The sequence below is a fragment of the Diorhabda carinulata genome, chromosome 2 (genome assembly GCF_026250575.1).
Source record: "Diorhabda carinulata isolate Delta chromosome 2, icDioCari1.1, whole genome shotgun sequence".
Classification (NCBI taxonomy): Eukaryota; Metazoa; Arthropoda; class Insecta; order Coleoptera; family Chrysomelidae; genus Diorhabda; species Diorhabda carinulata.
The window spans coordinates 1,256,284-1,267,830 of NC_079461.1; the positions used below are offsets into that span (position 1 = coordinate 1,256,284).

The 11,547-nt window shown below is 33.5% G+C and overlaps 1 protein-coding gene across 5 annotated transcripts in view; it reads right to left on the bottom strand.

The window, feature by feature from the left end:
- LOC130903546 (uncharacterized) overlaps positions 1–11,547 on the bottom strand; it is a 37,394-nt gene that overhangs the window by 12,427 nt on the left and 13,420 nt on the right. The window contains exons 10-20 of one of the 5 annotated variants that reach the window (XM_057815700.1): positions 11,004–11,330; positions 10,581–10,904; positions 10,156–10,482; positions 9,730–10,056; positions 9,307–9,630; positions 8,884–9,207; positions 8,461–8,784; positions 8,032–8,361; positions 7,641–7,964; positions 6,726–7,049; positions 6,340–6,672 (exon numbers count right to left, since the gene is read on the bottom strand). In XM_057815700.1, coding sequence (XP_057671683.1) covers positions 6,340–6,672; positions 6,726–7,049; positions 7,641–7,964; positions 8,032–8,361; positions 8,461–8,784; positions 8,884–9,207; positions 9,307–9,630; positions 9,730–10,056; positions 10,156–10,482; positions 10,581–10,904; positions 11,004–11,330 — 3,588 coding nt within the window. The remainder of the gene's footprint in view (positions 1–6,339; positions 6,673–6,725; positions 7,050–7,640; positions 7,965–8,031; positions 8,362–8,460; positions 8,785–8,883; positions 9,208–9,306; positions 9,631–9,729; positions 10,057–10,155; positions 10,483–10,580; positions 10,905–11,003; positions 11,331–11,547) is intronic. The other 4 variants (XM_057815701.1, XM_057815702.1, XM_057815703.1 and 1 more) reach the window with 4 other exon arrangements.

Here is an 11,547-nt window from a genome sequence, read left to right on the forward strand (position 1 = left end):
GAATACTGCGGATTTTTTAATATATTACTGTGATCAAAGTGCATTTTTGGATACAGTCTAGGCATTTCGGCAAAGTCTGGAATGCTGGGCAAATATCTAAAATGCAAATGTTACTTTCGAAGCGTTTCATCGACTTCACTTATCCAGAAGACTGCTCCGAATTGAATATGGATATTCCTATTCAAAATTCGATATTTGGTATTCGCTTTTGCTGAAAACCGATATTCCTATTCAAAATTCGATATTTGGCATTTACACTCGCTGAAAACCGATATTCCTATTCAAAATTCGATATTTGGCATTTACACTCGCTGAAAACGGATATTCCTATTCAAAATTCGATATTTGGCATTTACACTCGCTGAAAACCGATATTCCTATTCAAAATTCGATATTTGGCATTTACACTCGCTGAAAACAGATATTCCTATTCAAAATTCGATATTTGGCATTTACACTCTCTGAAAACGGATATTCCTATTCAAAATTCGATATTTGGCATTTACACTCGCTGAAAACCGATATTCCTATTCAAAATTCGATATTTGGCATTTACACTCGCTGAAAACGGATATTCCTATTCAAAATTCGATATTTGGCATTTACACTCTCTGAAAACGGATATTCCTATTCAAAATTCGATATTTGGCATTTACACTCGCTGAAAACCGATATTCCTATTCAAAATTCGATATTTGGCATTTACACTCGCTGAAAACGGATATTCCTATTCAAAATTCGATATTTGGCATTTACACTCGCTGAAAACCGATATTCCTATTCAAAATTCGATATTTGGCATTTACACTCGCTGAAAACCGATATTCCAATTCAAAATTCGATATTTGGCATTTACACTCGCTGAAAACGGATATTCCTATTCAAAATTCGATATATTTGGCATTTACACTCGCTGAAAACCGATATTCCTATTCAAAATTCGATATTTGGCATTTACACTCGCTGAAAACCGATATTCCTATTCAAAATTCGATATTTGGCATTTACACTCGCTGAAAACCGATATTCCTATTCAAAATTCGATATTTGGCATTTACACTCGCTGAAAACCGATATTCCTATTCAAAATTCGATATTTGGCATTTACACTCGCTGAAAACCGATATTCCTATTCAAAATTCGATATTTGGCATTTACACTCGCTGAAAACCGATATTCCTATTCAAAATTCGATATTTGGCATTTACACTCGCTGAAAACGGATATTCCTATTCAAAATTCGATATTTGGCATTTACACTCTCTGAAAACGGATATTCCTATTCAAAATTCGATATTTGGCATTTACACTCGCTGAAAACCGATATTCCTATTCAAAATTCGATATTTGGCATTTACACTCGCTGAAAACCGATATTCCTATTCAAAATTCGATATTTGGCATTTACACTTGCTGAAAACGGATATTCCTATTCAAAATTCGATATTTGGCATTTACACTCGCTGAAAACCGATATTCCTATTCAAAATTCGATATTTGGCATTTACACTCGCTGAAAACCGATATTCCAATTCAAAATTCGATATTTGGCATTTACACTCGCTGAAAACGGATATTCCTATTCAAAATTCGATATTTGGCATTTACACTCTCTGAAAACGGATATTCCTATTCAAAATTCGATATTTGGCATTTACACTCGCTGAAAACCGATATTCCTATTCAAAATTCGATATTTGGCATTTACACTTGCTGAAAACGGATATTCCTATTCAAAATTCGATATTTGGCATTTACACTCGCTGAAAACCGATATTCCTATTCAAAATTCGATATTTGGCATTTACACTCGCTGAAAACCGATATTCCAATTCAAAATTCGATATTTGGCATTTACACTCGCTGAAAACGGATATTCCTATTCAAAATTCGATATTTGGCATTTACACTCGCTGAAAACGGATATTCCTATTCAAAATTCGATATTTGGCATTTACACTCGCTGAAAACGGATATTCCTATTCAAAATTCGATATTTGGCATTTACACTCGCTGAAAACGGATATTCCTATTCAAAATTCGATATTTGGCATTTACACTCTCTGAAAACCGATATTCCAATTCAAAATTCGATATTTGGCATTTACACTCGCTGAAAACGGATATTCCTATTCAAAATTCGATATTTGGCATTTACACTCGCTGAAAACGGATATTCCTATTCAAAATTCGATATTTGGCATTTACACTCTCTGAAAACGGATATTCCTATTCAAAATTCGATATTTGGCATTTACACTCGCTGAAAACGGATATTCCTATTCAAAATTCGATATTTGGCATTTACACTTGCTGAAAACGGATATTCCTATTCAAAATTCGATATTTGGCATTTACACTCTCTGAAAACGGATATTCCTATTCAAAATTCGATATTTGGCATTTACACTTGCTGAAAACGGATATTCCTATTCAAAATTCGATATTTGGCATTTACACTCTCTGAAAACCGATATTCCAATTCAAAATTCGATATTTGGCATTTACACTCTCTGAAAACCGATATTCCAATTCAAAATTCGATATTTGGCATTTACACTCTCTGAAAACCGATATTCCAATTCAAAATTCGATATTTGGCATTTACACTCTCTGAAAACCGATATTCCAATTCAAAATTCGATATTTGGCATTTACACTCGCTGAAAACCGATATTCCTATTCAAAATTCGATATTTGGCATTTACACTCGCTGAAAACCGATATTCCTATTCAAAATTCGATATTTGGCATTTACACTCTCTGAAAACCGATATTCCAATTCAAAATTCGATATTTGGCATTTACACTCGCTGAAAACCGATATTCCTATTCAAAATTCGATATTTGGCATTTACACTCGCTGAAAACGGATATTCCTATTCAAAATTCGATATTTGGCATTTACACTCTCTGAAAACCGATATTCCAATTCATAATTCGATATTTGGCATTTACACTCTCTGAAAACCGATATTCCAATTCAAAATTCGATATTTGGCATTTACACTCGCTGAAAACCGATATTCCTATTCAAAATTCGATATTTGGCATTTACACTCGCTGAAAACCGATATTCCTATTCAAAATTCGATATTTGGCATTTACACTCGCTGAAAACCGATATTCCTATTCAAAATTCGATATTTGGCATTTACACTCGCTGAAAACGGATATTCCTATTCAAAATTCGATATTTGGCATTTACACTCGCTGAAAACCGATATTCCAATTCAAAATTCGATATTTGGCATTTACACTCTCTGAAAACCGATATTCCAATTCAAAATTCGATATTTGGCATTTACACTCGCTGAAAACCGATATTCCTATTCAAAATTCGATATTTGGCATTTACACTCTCTGAAAACCGATATTCCTATTCAAAATTCGATATTTGGCATTTACACTCGCTGAAAACGGATATTCCTATTCAAAATTCGATATTTGGCATTTACACTCGCTGAAAACGGATATTCCTATTCAAAATTCGATATTTGGCATTTACACTCGCTGAAAACGGATATTCCTATTCAAAATTCGATATTTGGCATTTACACTCTCTGAAAACCGATATTCCAATTCAAAATTCGATATTTGGCATTTACACTCGCTGAAAACGGATATTCCTATTCAAAATTCGATATTTGGCATTTACACTCGCTGAAAACGGATATTCCTATTCAAAATTCGATATTTGGCATTTACACTCTCTGAAAACGGATATTCCTATTCAAAATTCGATATTTGGCATTTACACTCGCTGAAAACCGATATTCCTATTCAAAATTCGATATTTGGCATTTACACTCGCTGAAAACGGATATTCCTATTCAAAATTCGATATTTGGCATTTACACTCTCTGAAAACGGATATTCCTATTCAAAATTCGATATTTGGCATTTACACTCGCTGAAAACGGATATTCCTATTCAAAATTCGATATTTGGCATTTACACTTGCTGAAAACGGATATTCCTATTCAAAATTCGATATTTGGCATTTACACTCTCTGAAAACGGATATTCCTATTCAAAATTCGATATTTGGCATTTACACTTGCTGAAAACGGATATTCCTATTCAAAATTCGATATTTGGCATTTACACTCTCTGAAAACCGATATTCCAATTCAAAATTCGATATTTGGCATTCACACTCTCTGAAAACCGATATTCCTATTCAAAATTCGATATTTGGCATTTACACTCTCTGAAAACCGATATTCCAATTCAAAATTCGATATTTGGCATTTACACTCTCTGAAAACCGATATTCCAATTCAAAATTCGATATTTGGCATTTACACTCGCTGAAAACCGATATTCCTATTCAAAATTCGATATTTGGCATTTACACTCGCTGAAAACCGATATTCCTATTCAAAATTCGATATTTGGCATTTACACTCTCTGAAAACCGATATTCCAATTCAAAATTCGATATTTGGCATTTACACTCGCTGAAAACCGATATTCCTATTCAAAATTCGATATTTGGCATTTACACTCGCTGAAAACGGATATTCCTATTCAAAATTCGATATTTGGCATTTACACTCTCTGAAAACCGATATTCCAATTCATAATTCGATATTTGGCATTTACACTCTCTGAAAACCGATATTCCAATTCAAAATTCGATATTTGGCATTTACACTCGCTGAAAACCGATATTCCTATTCAAAATTCGATATTTGGCATTTACACTCTCTGAAAACCGATATTCCAATTCAAAATTCGATATTTGGCATTTACACTCGCTGAAAACCGATATTCCTATTCAAAATTCGATATTTGGCATTTACACTCGCTGAAAACGGATATTCCTATTCAAAATTCGATATTTGGCATTTACACTCTCTGAAAACCGATATTCCAATTCATAATTCGATATTTGGCATTTACACTCTCTGAAAACCGATATTCCAATTCAAAATTCGATATTTGGCATTTACACTCGCTGAAAACCGATATTCCTATTCAAAATTCGATATTTGGCATTTACACTCGCTGAAAACCGATATTCCTATTCAAAATTCGATATTTGGCATTTACACTCGCTGAAAACCGATATTCCTATTCAAAATTCGATATTTGGCATTTACACTCGCTGAAAACGGATATTCCTATTCAAAATTCGATATTTGGCATTTACACTCGCTGAAAACCGATATTCCAATTCAAAATTCGATATTTGGCATTTACACTCTCTGAAAACCGATATTCCAATTCAAAATTCGATATTTGGCATTTACACTCGCTGAAAACCGATATTCCTATTCAAAATTCGATATTTGGCATTTACACTCGCTGAAAACCGATATTCCTATTCAAAATTCGATATTTGGCATTTACACTCGCTGAAAACCGATATTCCTATTCAAAATTCGATATTTGGCATTTACACTCGCTGAAAACGGATATTCCTATTCAAAATTCGATATTTGGCATTTACACTCGCTGAAAACGGATATTCCTATTCAAAATTCGATATTTGGCATTTACACTCGCTGAAAACGGATATTCCTATTCAAAATTCGATATTTGGCATTTACACTCGCTGAAAACGGATATTCCTATTCAAAATTCGATATTTGGCATTTACACTCTCTGAAAACCGATATTCCAATTCAAAATTCGATATTTGGCATTTACACTCGCTGAAAACCGATATTCCAATTCAAAATTCGATATTTGGCATTTACACTCGCTGAAAACCGATATTCCAATTCAAAATTCGATATATTTGGCATCGATGAAATCGTGTTTTCAGACGTTTTGCACCAAGACCTTATTGCTTTGCACTATTGAAGGAATTCCTTCATTTGAGAAGCTCAGAAGGCGCAGTTATATATCAAGGTCCTCTTCATCGGGATCATCTTCAACGGGACTATCCTCACCAAGCTCCTGCTTCTACAGCAACATAAGTCACATCATCATCCCCGAAGGATGCTGAATTCGAGTGACAGTTGAGGCATATGGACATTTTTCGGCAGCTGCATACATCGTTCTACATTTTCAGGAAACACTGTTAAGAATTCCAACTAGAGCTAAATCTTTTGTGTTTACGGTAGAGAGAAGGCCAAGAATTTTCCTCCTCCATCCCCAGATCAAAAAATCCTTTGGTCTGATTTGAAGGTAGAATATGTTAAGCGGCGGCTTCTGTCGGAGGTAGAAAGTTGATGATCTTGAAAAAGTCTCGTATCGGATTTGGTACAAGGAAGTTTCATCTGTCTGAGATGCATAAAGGACTGCCAACTTTCCTTGACGATAGAATATAAAGACTCGAAATTTTTTGTAATTAGACTTAATCAAAAGAAACAAATTATTATTTACCGTCAGCAACAATCTCAATGTTATTATTATCAACGTCGTTACTAAATTCGATATCATCTTCTAAAGTAACTTTCGCTTCAACGCCATCTATATCATACTGAGCTTTGAAATAGGATCTGGAAAATGTGGGTGCCGATTCGCTATCGTGTTCAGGTAATTTCAAAACAATTGCACTGACAGGTGTGTGGTCATCATCATCATCAATATTAGCTACTAAGGTGGAGGTTAGATAAGTGTTGGAACGAAGAATATCATCATCCAACGATATAATTACGTCTATAAACCATTTATTCGAAGTATTATCGTAGATAATTTGGAAATTGTCTTTGTAATCTAAAAGAAAATCGGTATTCAGTCGGTGGGTTACGAAAATATTTATTGCTTACCTTGAATCGAAATTGAAACTTTATTAACATCATCTACGTTATCAAAAATAATATCTTTATCGAAAGGTACGGTTCCTTTACCGTCACTTGGATATACTGCTGTATAATAAGCTTCTTCGAATTGGGGTGTTTTGGATTCTATCGAATTATCTATTAATTCGATAACGAGAACAGATCGTCCAGTTTTATGAGTTTCTTTTTGCTCGGCCTCCATTATCAATATGAGTTCTTGGTTATCGTTAAAAATTTTAACATCTAGAGGCTTTACAACATGCAAACACCATTTGTTCGAAGTGTAAGTTACTTCAAAGTATTCTGAATAAGCTAAAAAATTGATATTTGTTAGTATTTAATAACTACAAGGTGATTGAATGGTTGTTAAATTGGTCGAAAGGTCTCCAAGGTCACCGTTGGTATGATCGTGCGTAGATAAACATTTTTTATAGTTGCTTGAAGCCTGAGGAAGAGATTGAGCGCTTTCCAAGGTTTACTAACATTATAATTTCAATGGAAACGTTACTTGGAAAAAATGCTGCTACTGGAAGGCAGCTAATCCAAAATACAAACATCAGAAACCTTCTATATGTTTGTTATAATGAATTCAGAACGTTATGTACAGATGTTGAACGTCTTCTTCATTCCTGGACTTCAATGGTTATAGCCACGATTTTTTCCTGGAAGATTCATCTCCAAGAGAGGTTACAAAAGTTGCCATCACAGAAAAAACCTGTTGAGCCTACATAGACGATTTGTTATCTTTAAGAAACGAATTCCCAGTTCCCTCAAGGTCTGGAAATGGATTTTTTTGACATTATTTGGAGGAAATGTTCAAAACAATTTGTGAATTTGCCCAAAGTGCATTGTGGACTTATGTAAACACACTATATAATAATATGGACAATCTTTCGTACTTACTGTCTAGATTTATAGAAATTTTTGTCATATCTTCATCTTTAAAAGATATCGGCTTATCAAAGTCTACGTAACCTGTTTGATTTTGTTTATATTGAGCCACGTAATAAGATTCAGAAAATTCAATTCCGTTTTCATTAGTTTCATCGATTAGTTCCATTATAAGAACTGTTTGTCCACTTTTTTTATTAACGGTATTAGTGGCTGTCATAATAAAGATAAGTTCGTTATTAGATGTGAATATTTCATCTTCTAATTTAGTTTTCACGCGGATTTTCCATTTATTTGATGTCTGGTCGTAATATACTTCGAAGTTTTCAGAATAGGCTATAAAAAGTTTTATAATTACTAGGTAATAGTTGTTTCTTCGTCCAGATCTTGTATATTTACTTACAATCCAAAACTATTTTTATGTTTTTATTATCTTCGGCAGTTTTGAAAGTTACGTCATTTGTAAAATCGACATCTTCGGTTTGTCCTTTTTTGTATTTAACTACGTAAGATAGATCAGAAAATTTCGGCTCTTCTTCATTGTCAGTATCAACTAGCTCAATAACCAGCACAGCTGCACCAGTTTTAGAGTTATCCTGCACTCTTCTAGCTGTCATTTTTATAACTAATTCAGATGCAGTATCGAATATATCGGAATCCAGAGCTTTTTTAACTTTTATAAACCATTTTTCAGTCGTAGCGTTGTACAAAACTTCAAAATCTTCGTCGTAAGCTGCAACAAATATCCTGTTATCCTTACAGTTGTGTATTGTAGTTTTGGTATGAGTGTAAGTGTTTGGTTGAGTTTGTTACAGTACAGACTTTTACTTACAGTCCAAATCAATTTCGACTTCATCATTATCTACATTTGTAAAAGAAAGTTCTGGATCAAAATCGATATCTTCAGTTTGGCCTTTTTTGTATTTAACTACGTAAGATAGATCAGAAAATTTCGGCTCTTCTTCATTGTCAGGATCAACTAGCTCAATAATCAACACAGCTGCACCAGTTTTAGAGTTATCCTGTTCTCTAGCTGTCATTTTTATAACTAATTCAGATGTTTTATCGAATATATCAGAATCCAGAGCTTTTTTAACTTTAATAAACCATTTTTCAGTCGTAGCGTTGTACAAAACTTCAAAATCTTCGTCGTAAGCTGCAACAAATATCCTGTAATCCTTACAGTTGTGTATTGTAGTTTTGGTATGAGTGTAAGTGTTTGGTTGAGTTTGTTACAGTACAGACTTTTACTTACAGTCCAAATCAATTTCGACTTCATCATTATCTACATTTGTAAAAGAAAGTTCTGGATCAAAATCGATATCTTCAGTTTGTCCTTTTTTGTATTTAACTACGTAAGATAGATCAGAAAATTTCGGCTCTTCTTCATTGTCAGTATCAACTAGCTCAATAATCAACACAGCTGCACCAGTTTTAGACTTATCCTGTTCTCTAGCTGTCATTTTTATAACTAATTCAGATGTTTTATCGAATATATCAGAATCCAGAGCTTTTTTAACTTTAATAAACCATTTTTCAGTCGTAGCGTTGTACAAAACTTCAAAATCTTCGTCGTAAGCTGCAACAAATATCCTGTAATCCTTACAGTTGTGTATTGTAGTTTTGGTATGAGTGTAAGTGTTTGGTTGAGTTTGTTACAGTACAGACTTTTACTTACAGTCCAAATCAATTTCGACTTCATCATTATCTACATTTGTAAAAGAAAGTTCTGGATCAAAATCGATATCTTCAGTTTGTCCTTTTTTGTATTTAACTACGTAAGATAGATCAGAAAATTTCGGCTCTTCTTCATTGTCAGTATCAACTAGCTCAATAATCAACACAGCTGCACCAGTTTTAGAGTTATCCTGTTCTCTAGCTGTCATTTTTATAACTAATTCAGATGTTTTATCGAATATATCAGAATCCAGAGCTTTTTTAACTTTAATAAACCATTTTTCAGTCGTAGCGTTGTACAAAACTTCAAAATCTTCGTCGTAAGCTGCAACAAATATCCTGTTATCCTTACAGTTGTGTATTGTAGTTTTGGTATGAGTGTAAGTGTTTGGTTGAGTTTGTTACAGTACAGACTTTTACTTACAGTCCAAATCAATTTCGACTTCATCATTATCTACATTTGTAAAAGAAAGTTCTGGATCAAAATCGATATCTTCAGTTTGTCCTTTTTTGTATTTAACTACGTAAGATAGATCAGAAAATTTTGGCTCTTCTTCATTGTCAGTATCAACTAGCTCAATAATCAACACAGCTGCACCAGTTTTAGAGTTATCCTGCTCTCTTCTAGCTGTCATTTTTATAACTAATTCAGATGCAGTATCGAATATATCGGAATCCAGAGCTTTCTTAACTTTTATAAACCATTTTTCAGTCGTAGCGTTGTACAAAACTTCAAAATCTTCGTCGTAAGCTGCAACAAATATCCTGTTATCCTTACAGTTGTGTATTGTAGTTTTGGTATGAGTGTAAGTGTTTGGTTGAGTTTGTTACAGTACAGACTTTTACTTACAGTCCAAATCAATTTCGACTTCATCATTATCTACATTTGTAAAAGAAAGTTCTGGATCAAAATCGATATCTTCAGTTTGGCCTTTTTTGTATTTAACTACGTAAGATAGATCAGAAAATTTCGGCTCTTCTTCATTGTCAGGATCAACTAGCTCAATAATTAACACAGCTGCACCAGTTTTAGAGTTATCCTGCTCTCTTCTAGCTGTCATTTTTATAACTAATTCAGATGCAGTATCGAATATATCGGAATCCAGAGCTTTCTTAACTTTAATAAACCATTTTTCAGTCGTAGCGTTGTACAAAACTTCAAAATCTTCGTCGTAAGCTGCAACAAATATCCTGTTATCCTTACAGTTGTTATTGTGGCTTTGGTATGTGTGTACGTGTTTGGTTGAGTTTGTTACAGTACAGACTTTTACTTACAGTCCAAATCAATTTCGACTTCATCATTATCTACATTTGTAAAAGAAAGTTCTGGATCAAAATCGATATCTTCAGTTTGGCCTTTTTTGTATTTAACTACGTAAGATAGATCAGAAAATTTTGGCTCTTCTTCATTGTCAGTATCAACTAGCTCAATAATCAACACAGCTGCACCAGTTTTAGAGTTATCCTGTTCTCTAGCTGTCATTTTTATAACTAATTCAGATGTTTTATCGAATATATCAGAATCCAGAGCTTTTTTAACTTTAATAAACCATTTTTCAGTCGTAGCGTTGTACAAAACTTCAAAATCTTCGTCGTAAGCTGCAACAAATATCCTGTAATCCTTACAGTTGTGTATTGTAGTTTTGGTATGAGTGTAAGTGTTTGGTTGAGTTTGTTACAGTACAGACTTTTACTTACAGTCCAAATCAATTTCGACTTCATCATTATCTACATTTGTAAAAGAAAGTTCTGGATCAAAATCGATATCTTCAGTTTGTCCTTTTTTGTATTTAACTACGTAAGATAGATCAGAAAATTTCGGCTCTTCTTCATTGTCAGGATCAACTAGCTCAATAACCAGCACAGCTGCACCAGTTTTAGAGTTATCCTGCTCTCTTCTAGCTGTCATTTTTATAACTAATTCAGATGCAGTATCGAATATATCGGAATCCAGAGCTTTCTTAACTTTAATAAACCATTTTTCAGTCGTAGCGTTGTACAAAACTTCAAAATCTTCGTCGTAAGCTGCAACAAATATCCTGTAATCCTTACAGTTGTTATCGTTGTGTATTGTAGCTTTATCTCCATTTGTAAAAGAAAGTTCTGGATCAAAATATATCAAAATCCAGAGCTTTTTCGACTTTATTAAACCATCTTTTAGTCGTAGCGTTGTACAAAGCTTCAAAGTAAATACTCAAAAAAAAAATCGGGGATCTTATTACAGAGAAAATGAAAATTTGAA